General features: G+C 49.4%; 1 protein-coding gene and 1 long non-coding RNA gene across 3 annotated transcripts; both read right to left on the bottom strand.

The window, feature by feature from the left end:
* Nucleotides 1-30: 30 nt before the first annotated feature.
* On the bottom strand, nt 31-15,555 carry KIF22 (kinesin family member 22). 2 transcript variants are annotated; one of them, XM_009009423.4, is made up of 14 exons: nt 15,442-15,555; nt 8,943-9,138; nt 7,532-7,659; nt 7,286-7,440; nt 6,851-7,060; nt 6,540-6,770; nt 6,253-6,406; nt 5,987-6,122; nt 3,088-3,256; nt 1,802-1,970; nt 1,344-1,411; nt 391-603; nt 240-299; nt 31-154 (listed from the first exon to the last, which is right to left on the bottom strand). In XM_009009423.4, exons 1-14 carry the CDS (start codon nt 15,503-15,505, stop codon nt 107-109), a joined length of 2,001 nt encoding a protein of 666 aa, XP_009007671.4. In that variant the 5' UTR covers nt 15,506-15,555; the 3' UTR covers nt 31-106. The 2 variants fall into 2 exon arrangements, with proteins under 2 accessions (XP_009007671.4, XP_035123281.2); XM_035267390.3 differs by having other exon boundaries at nt 31-299.
* Nucleotides 15,556-18,102: 2,547 nt separating this feature from the next.
* LOC128929253 (uncharacterized) lies at nt 18,103-21,092 on the bottom strand. The gene is made up of 2 exons (XR_008475399.2): nt 20,954-21,092; nt 18,103-20,256 (listed from the first exon to the last, which is right to left on the bottom strand). It is a non-coding gene; the product is annotated as an uncharacterized LOC128929253 (long non-coding RNA).
* Between the last annotated feature and the right edge of the window lie 1,782 nt (nt 21,093-22,874).

Here is a 22,874-nt window from a genome sequence, read left to right on the forward strand (position 1 = left end):
CCCTCGCAGCCCCAAAAATCAGGCGGAAGCACCGGAGCAAAAACTGTATTTACAAACACGGGGTTATACAAGGATTTTTAAAAAAGGCGGAGTGAGGAAACGGCGGTCAAGACAGGTCACAGCGCTGGCCGGCGGCGAGACCCAGGATGTTCGCCTGCAACACAGGAGGGCGGGGACAGCGATGTTAGAAGGGCGCGGGGTGCTGGACAGGCAAACGAGGGGCAGGGCTGTGACTTCACCTTCAGGAAGGACTCCATCTGTTTCCCTGTTATGCCCTCCACGCGTTCCAGGTCCTCCACCTGGCGGGACAGGATCGGTAGGAGATGGTGTCTCGGGGGTGCCTGGTCTCCCCCATCCCCCGCCCTCCCCCAGTCCTCAGGGGGCTGTTACCTGGCTGAAGGGGCCGTGGAGCTCCCGCCAGCCCACGATGAGCTGGGCCTTCTTCGGGCCAATGCGCTGAAGACTGCGGAGATCCCTGGCTGAGCCTTCGTTCAGCAGATCCAGTATTTTTTTGCGCCCATGAGCCAAAAGCTCCGGGCTGATCTGTAGCTCCCAGCAGTCCTCTGCCTTCTCCTCAGGCTCTGAGGCATCCAGGGACTCCAGCTGGGAGGCAAAGGGTGGTGAGTGACATGCACGGCAGCCAAGTGCTTTGGGCTCCTCTGCCAAGACTAGCCCAGCACCAGCTACCTCCCGTGCTCCAGCCTCTTCCTCTCAAGTGTATCCAAAATCCTGCCCTCAGGTCACTCTGGGTTAATTCTGATACCAAGTACTAGCATCTTTCTCATGGAGTTACTGTGGCGGTCAAGTGAGTTAATGAATGTAAAGAACAAAATAAGCTATTCAATCTGGTTTCTCATCTCTAAAAAGGAAAGAATAAGCTCTTTCAGAAGTACATGGGAGAAAATATGAATAAATGATACCTCCCTCAACCATCTCAGCTTTTCAGTCGTAGTGGTGTTCAACTCTGTGCATGCCAGTGTGCGCACATGTGTGTGGTTTCATTCTTGAGTGTTTAGGTCATAGTTCCCTAAGTTTTCCCTTTTAAGCTTGTAGATGGCAGAAGTCAGGCTACACAGTGGACCTAGTGAAGTAGTTAACTGACAGTAGCTATCAAGAAGGGAACATCCGCTCTGCTAGGTACATCCACATCACTGCCTTTCACCCTAAATGCCCTGCAAGGAGCCATCCATCGCCACATTCCAGGGGTAAGCAAGTCGAGGCCTGTAAATAGCTGGCGGCCATCGCCCAGTGGGTTAACTCCAAGACCAATGCTCCTCCCCCTAGAGCCTACTCCCCCTTATTTCTGAGGTCCAGGTGTAGCCTAAGCCCCCAGCTACTTTCACCTTTCTCTTCCGGCCTTTATTCCTCAGGATATGGATCTCGGCATTTGGGGATGCTGCCTGCTCCTGAACTGAAAGCAGGAATTGATAATTGGAGTCAGGGCAGAGGCTACTTTTCATCCTCCCTGGTAGCCCCTCAGTTCTTCCAATTCTGATTCCCCAGTTCCCCTCCACCGTGAGTTAACCTGTTGTGTCTCCACATGACCTTTTTTATACCTGTATTTGAAGTATCTCAGTCACTCTTGCATTGTCATCAACCCTCTACTTGTCTGTCCATCCCACTGTACTAAACACCTGAGGGCAGAACACCCCCAATCCTGCCTCAGAGCCTCCTCAGCCCTCCCTGGGACTGGCATATGGTGGGAGAACATGAATGACATGAAGACAGCTGCTCCTAACACCTCCTCCCTTATGGTATCTCAGCTGCCTTGGCATCCCCCAGCCCCTGGAGTCAAACTTACTTAGCTGTAGGGGCATCACCACAGCCTTTTTCAGGGGCTTTGCCATTGTGACTGTGCGATGCGAAAGGGGCCGGAGCATTGTGGGATAATGGTTCTCCTTTTCCTTTGAGTCTTCAGCCTTTTGGGCCAACATCTTGGCCTCCAGTTCTTTTTGCTTCATCTTAAGCCTCTGTTGGAAAGGATCAGGGAGATGTGATAACCCAGACCCAACTCCCGGGCAGCTTGAAGGGCAATAAGTTACCAGGGTGTATATGCAAGGCCCTGAGGCCCCAGGGGGCAGAGCAAGGACCAATGGGAGAAGTTACCAGGAGACAGGTGAAGCCTACAATAATTAAGGGCTTTCTGTGATCAGGGGGCTACTCAGAGGTGGAACAAGGCTCTTGCAAATATTGAAGAGAAAGGCTCTTCAAGCAGAGTGTCCTCAATTGAGCTAGGTTTTAGGAAATGTAGTTTTTTTTGTTTGTTTTTTTTTAAGATGGAGTTTCACTCTTGTTACCCAGGCTGGAGTGCAATGGCGAGATCTCTGCTCACCACAACCTCCGCCTCCTGGGTTCAGGCAATTCTCCTGCCTCAGCCTCCTGAGTAGCTGGGATTACAGGCACGGGCCACCATGCCCAGCTAACTTTTTCTATTTTTAGTAGAGACAGGGTTTTACCATGTTGACCAGGATGGTCTCAATCTCTTGACCTCGTGATCCACCCGCCTCGGCCTCCCAAAGTGCTGGGATTGGAAATGTAATGTTTAACATTTGTTGCTTTTACTTTGAACTTTTTCCTTTTTTTGAGACGGAGTTTCGCTCTTGTTACCCAGGCTGGAGTGCAATGGCAGATCTCGGCTCACTGCAACCTCCGCCTCCTGCGTTCAGGCAATTCTCCTGCCTCAGCCTCCCGAGTAGCTGGGATTACAGGCACGCGCCACCGTGCCCAGCTAATTTGTTTTTTGTATTTTTAGTAGAGACGGGGTTTCACCATGTTGACCAGGATGGTCTCGATCTCTTGACCTCGTGATCCACCCGCCTCGGCCTCCCAAAGTGCTGGGATTACAGGCTTGAGCCACCGCGCCCGGCCACTTTGAACTTTTTCTTCTCACCCCCTCACATCTGATCTCAATTGTTTGTCAGGTTCAGCCACGTTAAGGACATTCAAGCAGAAGCTGGAGAACTTCCAGTGTTGGGAGAAAACTGAACTCTCCCAGTCCAGCCTGAGTGTCCTTCCCTGTCTGAAGATACAAAGATTGCTTCTCAAGGCCAATAGGAATCCCAGCTCCCACCTCCCTCTAATACCTACCTCAATCTCTAAGTCCTTCTCTTCCACTGTCTTCATGAGCACCATCCGCTCTCGCTTTGGGGTACTCAACAGAGGGACCCCCTGGCTCCCTTGGGAGGCCAGCAGACGGTCCAAGCTCAGGAGGCGCTCCAGCATGGCCGGGTCCATGCTGCTTAGCTTCTGTAGGGGGCTGAGCAGACAAAGAAGTGCTCTTCACTAACCTCCTCCCTCATCACCTTCTACAGCAACAGGACTCCCCTCACCACACCTTAACTTTGTATATCCTGTAGTTCCAGAATGTTAACTTGGCTAGGTATCCAAGGTGCAATGTCTTCATCAGGTGAAGTGACTTCTCAGGGATGCCAGGAAATCAGGCACACATTCGAGTGCCAGGTAGTAGAGATCTAAGACACTACCCTGCCCTGGAAGCACTCTGTCTACTGAGGAAATCAAGAGACCATGATAAGGTGACAGGGCAGTGCCTGTCCATTTGGAGTAGTTGGGGAAAACATTACAGAGAATGCCATCTTCAGCAGGGTTTTGAAAGCCAGACCTCAGCTGCCAAGCCTGTATCCTGTGGGCAGCAGCACAGACCTGTTCGAGCTGAGTCCTGACTGACTCTGAGCATGGTGAGTCCTTTTTTTTTTTTTTTTTTTTGTGATGGAGACTCTGTCACCCAGGCTGGAGTGCAATGGTGAGATCTCAGCTCACTGTAACCTCCGCCTCCCGGGTTCAAGCTATTCTCACGTCTCAGCCTCCCAAGTAGCTAGGATTACAGGCACCCGCCACCGTGCCCGGCTAATTTTTGTATTTTTGGTAGAGATGGGGTTTCACCATGTTGGTTAGGTTGGCCTCTAACTCCTGACCTCAGGTGATCCACCTGCCTCAGCCTCCCAAAGTGCTGGGATTATAGGCATGAGCTACCACGCCGGGCTGTATAGTTTTTTTTCCCACCTGCCTTGGCCTCCCAAAGTGCTGCCACCGCCCAGCCGCCTAGTAAATCTTAACATTTTTTTTTTTTTTCTGAGAAAAGGTCTTGTTCTGTCACCCAGGATGGAGTGCTGTGTTGAGATCACAGATCACTATAGCCTCGATCTCCTGTGGCTTAAGCAATCCCCCTGCCTCAGCCTCTTGAGTAGCTGGGTCCAAAGATGCATACCACCATGCCCAGCTAATTTTTAAATTTTTTTTGTAGAGATGGGGTCTGTGTTGCTCAGGCTGGTCTTGAACTGGCTCAAGTGATCCACCTGCCTTGGCCTCCGAAAGTGCTGGGATTACAGGTGTGAGCCACCGTGCCCAGGCAGCAATGTCTAACATTGATTTCTTTTGCCTCGAATCTTGCCCCACACCTCCTCACATCTATATCAATGATCTTTCCAGGTCAGTTTGATGCCACCTTTCCATGACACCCAGCTTGACAGTACATCTTCCTCCCTACACTGTGAACTGGCTCCTGGAGGACAGGGACACTCCCCTGCTTTCCGTACCAGTGCCATGGAAAACAGGACCAGAACATATGTGGGCAAACACTAGAAGCCATCTCTTCTTTCTTGGCTCACAGCAGTAGCAGCTACTTTGTCCCGATTCTGCATTTTCCTCCTGGCCTCACATACTGGTGTTCCCCTCTCCTGTAAGCCCCTCAAGCTCTGGGTCTGCTGGGTTTGATGTGCCCATCTCTGAGCTTCCCCTTTCTCAGAGTCCCCATCTGGCAGAGAGCTTACCTGTGCACATTTCTGGGTCTGTGCACACAGCAGAGGGGACTGTTGACAGATGGTTTAGGAAAGACAAGACTGAGAGATGAGGTCATGAGTGCACAAGCATCTTCTTGTGTGGCATATTCCTTAACTACAGAAGCCCCCTGGGACAGAGTAGGCACTAACCCTTGGCCTCCTCAAGTCACCTCTGTTCAGTAGTTCACGGGCTTTATTTGGGCTAGGGGTAGGAACACAGAGACAAGTTAAAACTGCTACTGGCTCCCGGGTGGTGGAAGGGACAGCACAGGGGCTAAGTGGCCAGATACAGAAAACAAGACCCCTGAACTGAGATGACCTAAGGATTAGTATACACTGGGCCATGAGGTGGGGTGATTGGAGTTAGGGAAGGAGGCCACATATACAAAGGACTTAGTTAAGAGGTTCTGTCTGGATTGAGAGCAAAAGCGGTTAGGACAGCAGCTGGTTCCCCAAGCTGTGCCCTGACACACAGACCAGGTGGTCTCAGAGGCACAGCTCTTCCAAGTCTCCTTTGCTTTGCTTGATCCTCTGGACCTGAAAGATCTGATCCAGATCACTCCTTGAACCAGAAGCAAAAATGCTTATCCTTGAAACAGCTGTCACAAAGTGAGAAGTTTTGCTGAGGGCTAAAGAAGTTGGAAAATTGAAAGGATCCCCAGGAGGAGGCCTCCTTAGGTCCCCAAGGCAGCAGCACTGAAGAGACACTGATCTTAGCACTTTAGTGATTCAGTGGAGAAGAATTTGGGGTGAATTAATTTATTTGAGACAGACTCTTGCTCTGTCACTCAGGCTGGAGTGCAGTGGCTGCAATCTCAGTTCACTGCAACCTCCGCTTCCAGGGTTCAAGTGGTTCTCCTGCCTCAGCCTCCTGAGAAGCTGGAATTAGAGGCACATGTCACCACACCTGGCTAATTTTTGTTTTTTGTTTTTTTTTTTTTTAGAGATGGAGTTTCACCATGTTGACCAGGCTGTTCTCAAACTCCTGACCTCAGGTGATCCACCCACCTTGGCCTCCCAAAGTGCTGGGATTACAGGCATGAGCCACTGTGCTCAGCCTAGGGTGAATAATGGGAGAGGAACAAGATCACAGCTGTCTCTGCTGAAGGATCTGACAGGCTAAACCCACTGCAGCTCTGCTGCTAAGCCACACATCAGGAAGAGAATTCACCCAAGGCCCCACTGCTCACCTGAGTTTCTGTGAGGCAGAGGCTGGAGCTGCCATGGGCTCAGGGCTCCCAATCTCCTCTTCCTCAGGGCCTCGGGCTCTCTTTGCCTCTGGTGGACCAAGGAATTCTTTCTGAGACAGCTTAACAGGTGCCAAGACTAGATGATTGGAGAATGGGGTGGAGAGAGGGATGGGGGTGGTCATCCTTTGTGCTGATGCTTGGTGGCTTCAACAAACTCCCTAATTTCCAGAACCAGCCTTTCCACTCCTGCCTCCCCTAGTCCTCACCGGGAGGCTGCAGGCTTTCATTGGTAAAAGGCCGGTTGATCACCTCCTTAGACCTGGCAGCGAAGTTGAGTGCGGAGACGGTGTCTAGGTAGAAGCGTCTCTCAGGGGCAATGTTGGCAATAAGGATGCTGTGAGCTGAGCCACCCAGAGAATCCTGAGGGTGGGACCAGGCAGTGGGTGGGTCAGAAGCCCAGCCTTCCTGTGCCTTGACTGCTACTACCCACCCACCAGCAGACCTGAGAACCTCCTTCTGCAGCCCCTTCTTCCCTGAGACAGGTGGGCCTGACCTGCAGTAGGCGAGTGAGCTTGCTATCTCGGTAAGGTACACGAGGAAGGCCCTGATTCAGTGCATCCACCACCTTGCCCAGGACAAACAGGGAGGTGTTGATGGCTCCGCTCTCTTTTAGCCGAAGGCCCTTGTTGCCTGTGCGACGGTTGTCCTCTGACCCAGCCAAGTCAATGAGGTAGAGTTTTCCCTCTCGCTGGCGAAATGGGGTCAAACGTTCCCGCTGGTCCACCTGGGGGTAAGAACAAAAGTCTCGTGCTTAGCTCAGGCTCCTGGGCCTTCCCAGATCCTCACCCCAGTTTGCGGCTTCACCTTGACCAGGAGCACAGCATGACTGCGGGAGGAGCGCTGGTTGAGCCGGGTGGCACCTACAGTCCGGTTTCGACTGGCTGGCAGGAAGTGCCGCTCAAAATCAGCAAAGCTAGTGATGGGCTTCTGCGTGAGGCCCGGAATCAGGATATTCCCCCGGCAGTCTTCTCGGATCACCAGGTCTCCTGATGCAGGGTCCAGGAGGTCTAATACCTGTGTAAGCAGTGAGGGGAAAGAGCAATTCTCCATACAGAGGCTGCTTCCTAGGAATCAGTTTCCTTTCTCTGCTCTATTCTCGGAGTTGTAACTTCTGCTACCCCAGCCTCTGTCTTTCTAGGTCTCCACCTTACCTCCCTGCTAGAGTAGAGCTTCACATTCTAGAACCGGGTCTTTCTTTGACCCTTTGTTGCTCCTCTCCCAACCAGCATGGGGCCTCACCTTCTCCTGGTAGATCTCTAAGTAGGACATGGTGACAGACAGGGCCCATGGCCGGCCCTCGGTGCCCTCCTCCCTTGTGAGCTGCAGGAGGTCCATGAGAGACCGTGGGATCACCCCAGGTTGCTCTGGGCTGCCCAGCATTGTGTGTGTCTTCCCTGGGGAGAGAGAAGAGAAAGCTGTGAGGTTTTCCTCCCCGTTTCCCCAACCCTTTCTGACCCATAGCTATTCCTTCTCTGGCTCCCTCACCAGCTCCTGTGGGTCCATAGGCAAGCACACTGGCATTCTGTCCTTCTAGCAAGTGCCTTAGGATGGGCTGCACTGAACCTGTGTAGATGTCCTGCTGAGTACTCCTCTCCCCATAGAAGGCATCAAACCTGCAAGAAGAAAGAAAGAAATTAGCGTGTGTGTGTGGAAGGGGTGGAGTAGGATGGGGGTGGACAAGGAATTCTACTCTCATCCGGACCTTGGATTTAAGAGAATATCTCTGTCTCCTTCCTTATACAAAGACCTTAAAAAGCATCCACCTAACACCTACTCCATCCTCATCTCTCTATTGGTGTTAGGAATAAAGAGATAGAGCCTATATCTCTGCTCTTGGAGTTTTACAGTCTGGTAGGATACACAGATACACACACTGTGCCGTGATTTAGGAAAAGAAAATGAGAACACACTGCCGAAGGAGTAACTGATTCTGCTCAAGGAAGGGAGATTTTGACCAAAGAGAAAAAAAGAAATTCTAAGAATCAGGAATAGTACAAAAGCAAGACTTCCCAATCTTTTTCACATGGTCACGTGTATTTTACACCATAATGAAGAAAATAAAGGATGCTGCTTACAACTGGACTAGACTTCACATACCAATCACACATTCATGCATTCTGGTGGAGAAGCTGCAGCTTAGGCCACAGTAGGGAGTGTAGTATATGTTGAGGGAATGAAGCTGGAAAGAAACTGAAGCCAGATTGTGAAGGGCCTAGTATGGGAGCTAGAGCTAGCAAACTTCTGTAAAAAGGCAGATTGTACATATTTTAGGCTTTGTGGGCCATGTGTTCCTTTTACAACTACTCAACTCTGCCACTGTAGTCAGAAAGCAGCTATAGACAATATGTAAATAAACAATAAAAGTTTATGTACTATAAAAAAAAATCTTATTCCTGATCAGATTTGACCTTCGGGCCATGGTTTGCCACCCCTGGCCTAGAAAAACAGGCCAAATAGTTTGAACTTTAAATCCCCTTTTTATAAAGTAGCTGCCCTTCTGAGTTCTGTCCCCAAATCTGGGTGATCTCTGACACTACCCAGATGCAGCTTGGGTAGGTTGGCTAGCTGGTCTGTGTTTCCCCAACTCTTCCTATATGTCCCCCAGCCTCTACTTGGGGCTCACCTGCTCACCCTCACTGCTCCACCCTCTCTGTGCACAGTAACTATGTCTGATTCAGCCTCTCCTCCTTCCCTATAGTATCCTAGAGATGGCCCATCACGGGGAGTACTTGTGAACATTTCCTAAGTGAACAGTGAAGCCTCAGGGAACAAAGCAGTGCCAAGGAGGGAGCAAGGATCCTGGGGAGGCAGGTCAGAGAAACTCTCTGGGGAAGTGATAACGTGAGCAGGCCTAGAAGAAGGAGGTGATGGCATGAGGGAAGAGGAGTGGCCTTACTGGTATTTGAGAGTCTCCTGGTGGTTCCTCCAGTTAGCAATCTCTAGAGAGCAGCTGTCCATGCCCCGCACACAGGGGGGATCGCTTGTTCCAGCTGTTCTATCCACAAATGGCCGCAGTCGCACAGCCACCCTTACGCGAGCTGGAGGTGGGCGACGACTAGCTCCTATCTTGCTTAGCCGACAGCGACCAGCTCCTGGAGGAGAGAGGATCACTTTTAGGCATGAAGTACGGTGGTAGCAGAAGAAGCAGGGACCAACTTTTCTGGGAGGACTGGGGACCACAGCTCATGTTGAAGAAGCTCTTTCTGCCCTGGTCATGTTGTGGACACCCCTAAGCTTGGCCTCAGTGCTTTCCCCGATCTAAAAGCAGGTCCAGTGGGGTGGACAGCAGGCTTCTCAGACTATTGTGTATATATAAATAATCTGGAGGATCTTATGAAAATGCAAATTTGGTCTCAGTCTCCCTGGGGTGATGCCCGAGATTTTGCATTTCTAACAAGCTCCCAGGTAATGCTGGGCACTTTAAAAAAAAGAGAGTGAGTGAGTCCCAGGCTTGTCTTCAACTCCTGGGCTCCAGCAATCCTCCCATCAGCTTCCCAAAGTGCGGGGATTACAGAAAGAAGCCACCATGCCTGGCCCAGGACATGTTTTGAATTGCCAAGGCTGAAGTAGACCAGCACCTCACAGGGTTGTTCTAAGGATTAAAAGGGTTGACATCTGACCAAAACCTAAACCAGACAGCAAACTGCCAGACTTCTCTGTGCCTTTTTTTTGAGGCGGGGATGGGGGGCAGAGTCTTGCTCTGTCATCCCAGGCTGGAGTGCAGTGGCATGATCTCAGCTCACTGCAACCTCCGCCTCCCGGATTCAAGCAATCCTCCCACCTCTGACTCCCAAGTAGAGCTGGGATTACAGGCGCCCATCACCATGCCTGGCTAGTTTTTGTATTTTTAGTAGAAACAGGTTTCACTATGTTGGCCAGGCTGGTCTCAAATTCCTGACCTCAAGTGATCTGCCCACCTCTGCCTCCGAAAGTCCTGGGGTTACAGGCTGAACCACCACAGCCAGCCCGTGCCTCCATTTCTTAACTGGGGTTTCTAATATGTACTGAGATGTATATATACCCACAGACCCCGCCCCCCCGCCACCCCGCAAACTGTTAATGATGATCTTCTCTTGATGTCGAATTACATGGGTTCTGTAAAAACTACTGACAGAGCGGTGGCTCACGCCTGTAATCCTAGCACTTAGGGAGGCCGAGGTGGGTGGATCCCCTGAGGTTGGGAGTTCATGACCAGCCTGGCCATCATGGTGAAATCCCATCTTTTTTTAAAAAATACAAAAAAACCCACCACTGATATACAATTCTTCTCTCATGTAAACTTACACCTGAATTTCTTTCAGATGATTAAATCAAGTCTTTTTTTAAAAAATCAAATCTTTTTTTAAGAATTGGCAACTGAATTATTTTTATCATCAGAAAACACAATGAAGATAAAACTTAAAAAGAAAGGCCTTTATTTTGGTGAGGATTAAATGAGCTGAAAACATCTAAGGAGAGTATTAGTCTATTTTACGTTGGAGGATAACATACTGTAGCTAACGATGGAATTCAAACCTAGATCTCTTCCCCTCTAAAAATCTGCTTTTGGTAGGATGCCGTATTGCTTCCCTATTATGTAACAACTGGGAAAGCTCCTGGCAGCTCTCTCTCTTCCTTGCTGGTGGTAGCAACTGGTTGCTGAGAGCCATAGGCCTGGAAGAAGGCAAAAGACTGGCTGGCATACATACCAACACAGAAACAGCAAGACAAAAGGCAAACAGACGACCCCTAGAAAGAATCTTATATCTAAGTAAGGCATGCCCATAAGCAGATGGCCTGTTTCAAAAATTGAACCTCCATTCCTTCATCTGATAAATGGGGCTACCAATACCATTTCTCACATTATGGTTGTAAAGCGCTTGCACATCTAGTTCTCATCTGTTCCTCATGGCAACCCTGAAAGGGGCAAGCAGGTAAAAACTTGCAGATGCACGTGTGCAGATAGAAAATTGAGGTGCACTGACTTGTCAAAAATGTGTGCAGGACCCTCCTCTGCCTGCTTTCACAGGATGTTCTGGGAGAACACAGAAAGATGGCAGACGTAGAAGCACAGTGATCAATCTAAGGGGAAGGAAGTCAGTGCTGAGCCACAGTGTAGACTCTGGTGAGACAGAACTGGACTTTAATTCCAGCTCTGACATTTATTAGCTTGTGACCTTGGATCTTGGTTTCCTTGTCTGTAATGTAAGGTTGGGAGTGGGCCTTAGAGGGGCTTTTTGAAAATTTGGCTGAGCGCAGTGGCTCACACCTGTAACCCCCTAGCACTTTGGGAGGCCAAGGCAGGCAGATCACCTGAGGTCAGGAGTGTGAGATCAGCCTGGCCAACATGGTGAAATCCCGCCTCTACTAAAAATACAAAAATAAGTCAGATGTGGTGGCGTGTGCCCGTACTTGCTAGTTGGGAGGCTGAGGCACGAGAATTGTTTGAATGCGGGAGACAGAGGTTGCAGTGAGCTGAGATTGGGCCATTGCACTCCAGCCTGGGTGACAGAGCAAGGCTTTGTCTCCAAAAAAAAAAAAAAAAAATTAATTAAAATAAGTAGCAGGTAAAGTGGTAGCACAGTGACTAGCACATATTAGGTAGGTTCATTATTCAAGGTAAATTAGCCTGAGTTCAAATCCCAGCTCTGCCACTTATAGCTAAGTAACCTATGGAAATCATTTTCCACCCCAGTGCCTCAATTTCCTTACCTACAAAATGGGAATAAATAAAAATAGCTCATGTAAAAGTGCTTAGAACATTGGTAAAAGGCTAGTAAGTACCTTTTTTTTTTTTTTGAGATGGAATTTCCGCTCTTGTTGCCCAGGCTGGAGTGCAACGGCGTTATCTTGGCTCACTGCAATCTCTACCTCCCGGGTTCAAGTTATTCTCCTGTCTCAGCCTCCCAAGCAGCTGGGATTAGAGGTGCCTGCCACCATGCCCAGCTAATTTTTTGTATTTTTAGTAGAAACAGGGTTTCACCATGTTAGCCAGGCTGGTCTTGAACTCCTGTCCTCAGATACCTGCCTGCCTCGGCCTCCCAAAGTGCTGGGATTACAGGCATGAGCCACCATGCTCAGCGTAGAAAGTGCTTTTTAATGTCCATATCCCATTTTCCAGATGAGGAAACCTAAGTATGGAGGAGTTAGTTGACTTGCCCACGGTCATCAGCTAGTGAGTGACAGCTTCAAAAGAATATCTAACTCCAAAGTGCCCCAGAGGCCCTCAGAGTCCGTCTCAGCCCCTTCATCTTTGCATCCCCAGGGGACCTGGAGTCAGAGCCAAATTCTACCGACTAGCCGTGTGACTCTGGGAAGCTTATTTAATCACTGCAAGCCTCCATTTCTCTTTAATTACAGTGTCTACCCCCATTAAGAATGTGAGGATTCAAAGTAATAATGAACATACAATGTTTAGCACAGTGCCTGGCAGCAAGTGCTCAGTCCTTAGCTGTTGTTATTATTATACCCTTTCTCTTGCTCCCCACTCCTCAATCCTGCAGCTTGCTTCTGCCCTCACTATTCAGCAGGGTCAGCCATGACCTTCCTACTGCTAGATCCAGTAGGCACACTCAGCCTCAATCCTGTTGGACCTCCCAGAAGTATGCGGTACTCTTGGGAAACACCCTTTTCCCTTCATTTCCACACCCCCTACTTTCCTGGTTGTCTTATTGTTCTAGCTCTGTTCACTTCCTCAGTTCTGCCAGTCTTCAGGGCTTTTCCTAGGCTTTGTCTATCCTTTCTCTAGACCAGCATTTCTCAGCTTCAGCACTACCGACATTTCGGGCGGGCTAATTCCTGTTATGGGGCTGTCCTGTGCATTTAGAGTGTTAGCACATGCCTACTAGATGCCAGTGGCATTCTCCACCCTCACCCTCAAGTTGTAACAGCTAAAAATGTCTCCAGACATATCCAAATGTCCTGTGAGGGACAAAGTTGTCCCCAGCTGAGACCACTCAGACTAATTTCATGAGCAGGTCACCCACCATCTTGGCTTCAGTACCAACTTAGAGCTGATGAGTCCTATTCAAGCTCTGCACAAGAGCTCTCAACTGCAGACCCACGTTCGCAGCAACTGCCCTAGCGGCTCCTCTTAAACTCTACTTGCCCTAAACTGAACCCTCCTACCCCATCTCTCTGCAACCTCCCCATCGTTTTATCTCTGATATAAATGAATGGCACCACCCCCAAAAGGGGGAGTCTTTAAGTCCAACGTCTCTTACCTCCCACATTGGTTCATCATTAACATCCGTCAAGTCGGTCTCTTTAAATCTCTCTTAAACAAATCCAATTCTCTCCATTCCCACTGCACTACCTCTGCCCAAGGTCATGGTCTTTACAGCCTTCCTTGCTGGTGGCAGCAAGGTGTCTCCCTGCCCAATAGTCATTCCCTCCATTTCCTTGCTTGCAGTCTAAGTTACCAGTCATGATGAATTTCCTTCAGTTCCTATAAAACACCAAGTTCTCTGGCACCTTTGGGTTTTGTCCACATTAATCTCTCTCCCTAGAATATCTGCATTGCTCCGCACCCCACCCTGGAATGACTGAGGTAAACACATCTTAATTCCTCTTAAAAAACAAAACCAACACTCTCCCCTGGTAGACAGTAAGCCTTTATCAGGTGCAACCACAGCTCGTTAGTTCCTCCATAAGCACTTGTCATACACCACTATTGTGTGTCACTTTCTCCACTTGACTGCCAACTCTGGGAACAATCATCTATCCCGCTCACCTTTCTATCCCCAATACTGGTGCAGGGTAGGCCCTCAGCAAATCTTCATTTGCTGAACAAATTAAGATTTGCTGAATAAACTACTAATTACTGGCTTGTTCATTTCCATCATGAAAGTGGTTCGCTGCCTTTTCTGCCCCAGAGCTCACAGTCCAGGGGAGGGAAGAGAGGAGGGCCACAGGTAAACAACTGTTTATGGCCCTTTCATGAGTCTAGCCCTTTCATGATAAAAGCAACCTTGTTGGAGCAGGCTAGCTTTCTAATTTTCCCTTCTTCCACAATTCCTAAATTTCATTCACTCTTTTCCCTTTGATGGATGAGGAAATTGAGCTGAGAGAGCATCTTTGGTCTCTTTTACATCATAAATAAGAAAACACTTGCTATTCTTGTCCTCTTAGTCAAGGCCTGGCAAACTCCTATCCAACCTTTGAAACCCATCTCAAGTATCACTCCCTCAATGAAGCCCTCTCAGAATACCCAAGGGTTTACTTCAGATTGCACACACTCAGTTTATACACATCTCTCATTGTTTCGTATTACATCTGGTTATGTGACACTCTATTGAAATAGATTGCAAGTTCCTCTCGGAAGGGACATTATTCATTCAGGCATTTTCGTATCTACCATGCACCAGACACAATGCATCTTGAAAGGGTAAGGGGAGAGTGTGCTCAGCCAGCAGGGATGGCATGTACTTCGGCATAATGGTTAAGAGCAGAGGCTCTAGACTTAGACTCCTTGAGAGTGAATTCAGGTCCCAATATTTACTAGTTGTGTTAACTCTATACAAACGATTTAACATCAGTTTCCTTATGTGTAAAACAAAGACAATAATAGTAACAACCTTATATAACATTGTGCAGACAATAAATGGTTCATCATCATAAAATGCCTACAGCTGTGCCTCGTACACAGCACGGGCTTTATAGGTGTAAGGCATTCTCCTAAATGTCTGTTTCCTCACGAGGCTAACAAGGGCTCCAATAAATTACTATGGCGCCCACCATCATCACTGACCAGAACTCAGTCTCCGGGATTAGAGGCGCATGTAAACAAATACTCACATACAAGATTTTGGGTGTCCTAACAGCCTTTAAATAGCATTCACTTCCACGCTAGAGTGAAAGGAAACTTTAGTCCCTTATTTCCCTTTTCTGTGATCGCAGAGCACCTTACGCTGTCAACTCAAACCCAGCTGCAGTTGGTCTACCCTCAGCCCGCCCTCCGGCATCTCTCAGGGAAGTCTCTGCACCCAAACACCATGTCCCATACAGAACCCTTCCCAAAACACGCCTCCAGCTCCCTTCTCCTCGTTTTCGTGGCTAGAGCGTCCACCACTCTTCTCTTGCTTATTCAGGTAATCTCTAGGGATGAGGCCACGATCCCCATTTCACAGACGAAGAAACCGAAACTCACAAAGGAAAAGTGCGTGGGGTTCAAGCCAAGAGCCTGGGCTGGAGACCTGCGTCTACTGACCCGAGGTGAGAGCAGGAAACAGGGAGAAGCAAGAGCCGGGTGGACCGACCGGTTCGAGACCCCACACTCAACCGTCTCCCTCTCCCCTACCCCCACGCCATGGCGGCCTCTCCGCGACAACCCGCGGAGCCTAGACCACACTCCGACGCATGACTCCCACTAAGGTCCAGACGTCGGTGCCCGCCTTGCCCAGGCCGGCCTCAAGTACCTGAGGTCGCCGTCGCTGCCGCCATCTCGCGTCGCCTCTGAAGCGTCGAGACCCCTGCGGCCATTCCACGCCCTTCTTGGGCCCGCTTCTCCCATTCGAATTTCCCGGTGCCCCGCCCCCTCCCCAGGCTCCACCAATCATGACAACGCGCCGCCGGAAGCTCCTGCGTGTGGCTCGCCATTATCCCGCCCCCCAGCGCTGGCCTCCAGGTCCCCAAGGAAAGGTTACCCTGGTCAGGGCGCATGCGCGCGCGTGGGCCGCGCAGCCGTTGACGGCTAGAAGTGCTCTGCGGTACAAACCCCGACGCGGAGACATTGGCGACGGTGGCCATTGGGGGAGCTGCTGAGCGCCGCCCGGCTGTGGGCTCCCTTTCCCTTCACTTTCTGCAGTTTCTTGCCTCCGTGGGTGCTTGGCTTGTCTGTGGAGCCAGGGTCGTTGTGTGGATCATGGGACTGCAGCCCCACCTAAGGGGCTGTCACGTCTGGTCGGTTCCGTAGATCTGGGCCACAGGGACTGGATTGTGGGCAGTCACGTTGCGCTTGCTGCCTGCTGGGCCCACGGCCCCTGTAGGTCCCCTCGCGTATATGTCAGCCCAGGAGAGCAGCTTGGATCCTGTCTTTATAACTTGGCACTCAGCACGTCGGCGAAGTATGGAAAACAGTCTGTGACTCAATCCCCCTCACCCACGGTTCCAGTTCCCAGTACTTAAGGGTACAGCGGTTCGTTGAGTAGCTCCTGTCCCTTCTGTAAGGTTGACCAGGGACGATCAGTCCACCTTTGAGCCCCAATAGGTAGGGCCCTTGTTTAGACGTTGTGTTCCACTCTACTGAACAACAAAGCAAAACACAGGTTGGGCGCGGTGGCTCAGTCCTGTAATCCCAGGCGCCTGTAATCCCAGCTACTCTGGAGGCTGAGGCAGGAGAATCGCTTGAACCTGGGAGGTGAAGGTTGCAGTGAGCCAAGATTGCACCGTTGCACTCCAGCCTGACGACAGAGTGGGACTCTGTTTCTGAAACGTTTCGCTTGGGATCCCACTACAGTCTTTAAAAATGAGGTCTCCAAAGATGTTTTGTGTATATGAGGGTTTTTGGGTTTTTTGTTTGTTTTTGAGACAGAGTTTCACTTCTGTCTCCCAAGCTAGAGTGCAGTGGCACCATCTCGGTTCACTGAAACCTCTGCCTCCCAGGTTCAAGTAATTCTCCTGCCTCAGCCTCCCAAGTAGCTGGGATTACAGGCACACACCACCATGCCTGGCTAACTTTTTTGTATTTTTAGTAGAGACAAGGTTTCACCGTGTTGGCCAGGCTGATCTCGAACCCCTGACTTCAGGTAATCCTTCTGCCTCAGCTTCCCAAGTGCTGGGATTATAGACATGAGCCACCGTGCCCAGCTGCCAGTGTACACTTTTAAAATGGTAATTTTTTTTTTCTTATTAGAGACAAGGTCTCACTCTTGTCACCCAGGTCAGAGTGAGATAGTACCATCATAATTTATGACAATCTCAAACTCCAAGGTTCAAGTGATTCCCCTGCCCTGGCCTTCAAAAATGTTGGAATTGCCAACGTGAGCCACCATGCCCAGATATTTTTTTTGTAGAGACAGGGTCTTAAGCTTTTTTGCCCAGGCTGGTCTTGAACTCCTGGCCTCAAGTAATCTTCCTGCCCCAGCCTTTCAAAGTGTTGCGATTATATGCATAAACCATCATGCCCCACCTAAAATGGTACATTTTATGTTACGTAAATTATATCTCAATTTAAAAACTGCCAAAAATTATGGTAACAAACCAATTTCATATAAGTAACATTTAAAACTATTTTCCAAAACAAAAAGTGAAAAAAGTGGCAAAATTTTACATTTTTACAAATCTAATGTCTAGCTTAAGATAAATATAACAGCTGGGTGCAGTGGCTCACGCCTGTAATCCCAATACTTTGGGAGGCTGAGCTGGGAGGATTGCTTGAGCCCAGGAATTTGAGACCAGCCTGAGCAACACAGTGAGACCTCTCTCTCTCTCTCTCTCTCTCTCTCTCTCTCTCTCTCTCTCTCTCTCTCTCTCTCTCTCTCTCTCTCTCTCTTTCTTTCTCTCTCTCTCTCTCTCTCCTCTCTCCTCTCTCTCTCTCTCTTTCTGAGATAGAGTTTCGCTCCTGTTGCCCAGGATGGAATGCAATAGCGTGATCTCAGCTCACCTCAACCTCCGCCTCCTGGGTACAGGCACATGCCACCACGAAGGGCTAATTTTTGTATTTTAGTAGAGATGGGGTTTCTCCATGTTGGCCAGGCTGGTTTCAACCTCCCAACCTCAGGTGATTTGCCTGCCTAAGCCTCCCAAAGTGCTGAGATTATAGGTGTGAGCCACCACACCCAGCCTAGACCTCCATCTCTTAAAAAAAAAAAAAAGTAGCCAGGCATGGTGGCACACACCTCATAGTCCCAGCTACTTGGGAGATGGAGCGGGGAGGACTGCTTAAGCCCAGGAGGTACAGGCTGCAGTGAGCCATGATGGTGCCAGTGCACTCCAGCCTGGGTGACAGAGACCTTGTCTCAAAGGCAAACAAACAAAAAACTAGATTCTCATATCTGCTTTTGCATTCATGCTGTTGTGATGTCACATATAGTATTTTTAAAACTCCACTATATAATTGAGAAAGAATGCAAGGGAAGTCAAATGGTATCTTAGTTTTATTATGAAAATATTTTTGAACTTGCAGACCCACCAAAAGTGTATCAGGGACTCCCAGAAGTCCCTGGACCATACTTTGAGAACCTCTGACATTGACAATTGGCAGTTTGGTCTTCCTTGCCTGTCAAAAAAGGATGCTCAAGTTTTCACATTTGTTGCCAACTTCAGTATTTGGTAAGAAATCCGCCAGAAATAGTGGAAAGACCATAGATCAAAGAGATAGGACTTCTACATTTGAATAAATCATTTAGGTACAGTGCCTTGGTGCCACACCACCAAGGGCAGAGATTTAACCTCTCTGTGCCTCCATTTCCTCAGATATTAAAAGGGAATAATGGTTGAAATACCTCCTAGGGTTGTTTTAAGGATCTGCATCTGGCTGGTAGAAATTAGGGTGGTTTGGCCAAGCGTGGTGACTCATGCCTGTAATCCCAGCACTTTGGGAGGTTGAGGCAGGCAGATCACTTGAGGTCAGGAGTTCGAGACCAACCTGGCCAACCTGGGGAAACCCCATCTCCACTAAAAATACAAAAATTAGGGCTGGGTGTGGTGGCTCACGCCTGTAATCCCAGTACTTTGGGAGGCAGAGGTGGGTACATCACCTAAGGTCAGGAGTTTGAGACCAACCTGGTCAACATGGTGAAACCCTGTTGTAAAATACAGAAATTAGCCAGGCATGGTGGTGTGCACCTGTAATCCCAGCTACTCAAGAGGTTGAGGCAAGAGAATGGCTGGAACCCGGGAGGTGGAGGTTACAGTGAGCTTAGTTGGTGCTGCTGCACTCCAGCCTGGGCAACTGAGTAAGACTCTGTCTCAAAATAAAAAATAATTAATTGCCAGATGATTTATATTGATTCCTAGAAGAGAGACAGCGTTTGCTGGCATGGTGGCTCATGCCTGTATTCCCAGCACTTTGGGAAGCTGAGATGGGCAGACAGCCTTAGCTCAAGAGTTTGAGACCAGCCTCACCAAGATGGTGAAACCCTGACTCTAATAAAAATACAAAAAACTAGCCAGGTGCTGTGGTGGGCACCTGTAATCCCAGCTACTCAGAAGGCTGAGGCAGAAGAATGTCTTGAAACTGGGAGGCAGAGGTTGTAGTGAGCTGAGATTGCACCACTGCACTCCAACCCAAGGGCTGGGCAAGGTGGTTCATATCTGTAATCGCAGCACTTTCAGAAGCCAAGGTGCACGGATCACCTGACGTCAGGAGATTGAGACCAGCCTGACCAATGTGGTGAAACCCTATCTCTACTAAAAATACAAAAATTAGCTGGGTGCTACTCAGGAGGCTGAGGCAGGAGAATTGCTTGAACCCAGGAGGCAGAGGTTGCAATGAGTTGAGATCGCACCACTGCACTCCAGCCTGGGGGACAGAGAGAGACTATCTGAAAAAAAAAAAAAATTAGCCAGGCATAGTGGCACATGCCTATAGTCCCAACTACTTGGGAGGCTGAGGCAGGAGAATTGCTTGAACCTGGGGAGTGGAGGTTGCAGTGAGCCAAGATCATGCCTGTGCACTCCAGCTTGGGTGACAGAAAGAAACGACTTTTTTTTTTTTAATTAACTTCCAAACTATGTCTTTAAAAGAAGGAGGCCAGATGTGGTGGCTCATTCCTGTAATCCCAGCACTTTGGGAGGCTAAGGTGGGAGGATGGCTTGGGCCTAGGAGTCCAAGAGCAGCCTGGGCAACCTAGTGAGACCCCTTCTCTACAAAACATTTTAAAAATTAGCCAAGTGTGGTGGCGCATGCCTGTACTCCCAGCTACTTGGGAGGTTGAGGTGGGAGAATCTCTTGAACCCAGGAAGCTAGGTTGTGGTCAGCAGAGATCATGCTACTACTGTATTCCTGCCTGGGCAAACGCAGAACATAGAGTTTGTACCATAAAGAATAATTAGTGCGTGAGGCTGATGATTCTGTCCTTCAAGTACATGAAGATTAAATCTGGGACACAGCAGTGTTGGAGAAGAGAATGGGGGCTAGATGATAGAGGACTAGACTCCGCCTGGGGTCCAGCTTCACAGTCCCCAGGTAGCTCTCTGTAGAAGGTCCTTCCCTGCAGGAACTGAGCTCAGCGTTTGTAGCTGCTGTGCCTGGCTTAATTGATGTCTTCATTGCAATGGTGAGGCTGGCTCTGAGGAAGACGAAAAAGTAAAACTGTCAACTAAAGAAAAACTCAGGCGTTTTTTTTTTTTTGAGATGGAGTTTCACTCTTGTCCGCCCCAGGCTGGAGTGCAGTAGCATGATCTGGGCTCACCACAACCTCTGCCTCCCAGGTTCAAGAGATTGTCCTACCTCAGCCTCCCGAATAGTTGTGATTACAAGCGCCTGCTACTATGCTCAGCTAATTTTTGTATTACTAGTAGAGACAGCGTTTCACCACGTTGCTCAGGCTAGTCTTGAACTGCCTCAGGTGATCTGCCCCCCCTGCTGGGATTACAAGCGTGAACCACCACACCTGGCTAACTCAGGCTTTTTTTTTTTTTTTTTTTTTTTTTTTTTTTTGAGACGGAGTTTCGTTCTTGGTACCCAGGCTGGAGTGCAATGGCGCGATCTTGGCTCACCGCAACCTCCGCCTCCTGGGTTCAGGCAATTCTCCTGCCTCAGCCTCCTTAGTAGCTGGGATTACAGGCACGCGCCACCATGCCCAGCTAATTTTTTGTATTTTTAGTAGAGACAGGGTTTCACCATGTTGACCGGGATGGTCTTGATCTCTTGACCTCGTGATCCACCTGCCTCGGCCTCCCAAAGTGCTGGGATTACAGGCTTGAGCCACGGCGCCCGGCCCTAACTCAGGCATTTAAAGAATTAATTTTATTCAGAAATCTTACCGAGAATGGCAACCTAGGAGCGACTTTGAGTTTCCGTTAGACTGCTCCATCCCGTAGTGTGCGTGCGGGTGCTGGCGGATCTGCCCTGCAGAGAGCTGCGTTAGCAACCATCCCCGCCCCCCAGCGCTGGAGTCCCGGTACTCAAGGAGAGGTTACCTTGATTAGGACGCAAGAGCGCGCGTGGGCCGCGCAGCCGTTGACAACGGAACGCGCGCTGCGGTACAAACCCAGACACAGAGATGTTGGCGACTATGGCGGCTGGGGGAGTTGCTGAGCGCCGCCCGGCACTGGGCTCCCTTTCCCTTCACTCAGCAGTTTCTGCCTCCTTGGGTGCTTGGCTTGTCTGCGGAGCTAGGGTCGTTGTGTGGATCGTGGAACTGCAGCCCCAGCAAAGGGGCCACCACGTCTGTTCGGTTCCGTCACTCACGGTTCCGACATTCACCGTTCCGATTCTCAGACCCAGGTCCTTACCGGTCCTGCGGTCTGTTAAGTAGCTCCCTGTCCCTTCTGGAAGCTTGGCCAGGGAAGATCATTCCATCTTTGAGTTCCAGGTAGGTAGGGCCCTGTTTAGACATTATTCTGTTCCACCTGATTGAACAACAAAACAAAACACAAATCTTAGATCAGTGTTTCTCAAACGTTTAGTCTTGGGAGGATCCCATTACGGTCTTAAAAAATGAGGCCTCTCGGCCGGCGCGGTGGCTCATGCCTGTAATCCCAGCCCTTCAGGAGGCCAAGGTGGGTGGATCAGGCGTTGGAGACCAGCCTGGCCAGCATGGTGAAACCCCGTCTCTACTAAAAATACAAAAAAAATTAGCCTGGCGCGATGGTGGGCGCCTGTAATCCCAGCTACTCAGGAGGCTGAGGCAGGAGAATTGCTTGAACCTGGGAGGCGGAGGTTGCAGTGAGCCGAGATCGCAGCCACTGCACTCCAGTATGGGCAACAGTGTATGACTCCATCTCAAAAAATAAAATAAATAAAAACAAGACCTCTAAAGATGCTCTCTGTGTATATGGATTTTTATCCATATTTACTGTATTCAAAATGAAACAAAATTAACATTAATGAACTTTCAAGTTACAATAACAAACCCACAGACACAGAAACTACACCTGAGCAGTAGTTGCCAGGAGATGGTGAGGGGCTGAGGAATTGGCACTACAGAGAACAGATATAACCATTTTCTTTTGGGAGTGGTGGAAATGTTCTGGAATGAGGTGGTGGTGATGGTTTTACAACACAGGGAATATACTACCATGAAAGTGTACACTTGTAAAATGGCATTTGTTTTCTTATTAGAGTCGAAGTCTCACTGTGTTACTCAGCCGGAGGGTTCGGGTATGGTCATAGCTCATGGCAACCTCAAACGCCAAGGTTCAAGTGATCCTCCTGCCTTGGCCTCTGGAAGTATTGGGATTACAGGCGTCAGCCACAGTGCTGGGCCACCATATCTGTTTATTGAACCAATTGGATGGAGATTTGTGATAAGGGAATCCTCCCTCCTCACCACAGTGCCCCTGCCTAAGAAGAGGCTGGGGCTCTGCAGCTGCTGAAGTCACTGGATAAGCTGGGATAGATGGTCCTAGCACAAGCCAATGGCATTGATTAGGGAATCACTGATGAATCGGAGCGTGATGCTATGTTTGGAGACACCAGCATCGACATTCATGCCGCTATGTCTTTCCCAAAAGGAGGCAGTGGCCCTTGTCCCTCAAAAAGACCAGCTTCTCAGGTGGGACCTGAACTTTTCAGAAATGACACACTGAGACCTTCAAACTGGTGACAGGGATAACAGATTTCTTGCCGGTCCCACTGCACATGAAGGTTGGGTGAGCCCTAGAAGATCTTACAGGAAACTTCAACTCCTCATTTTGTCTACAAACATTGCTGTGTTGCCCACCTGACCTTGAACTCCTGGGC

This window comes from Callithrix jacchus, chromosome 12, assembly GCF_049354715.1.
Source record: "Callithrix jacchus isolate 240 chromosome 12, calJac240_pri, whole genome shotgun sequence".
NCBI lineage: Eukaryota > Metazoa > Chordata > Mammalia > Primates > Cebidae > Callithrix > Callithrix jacchus.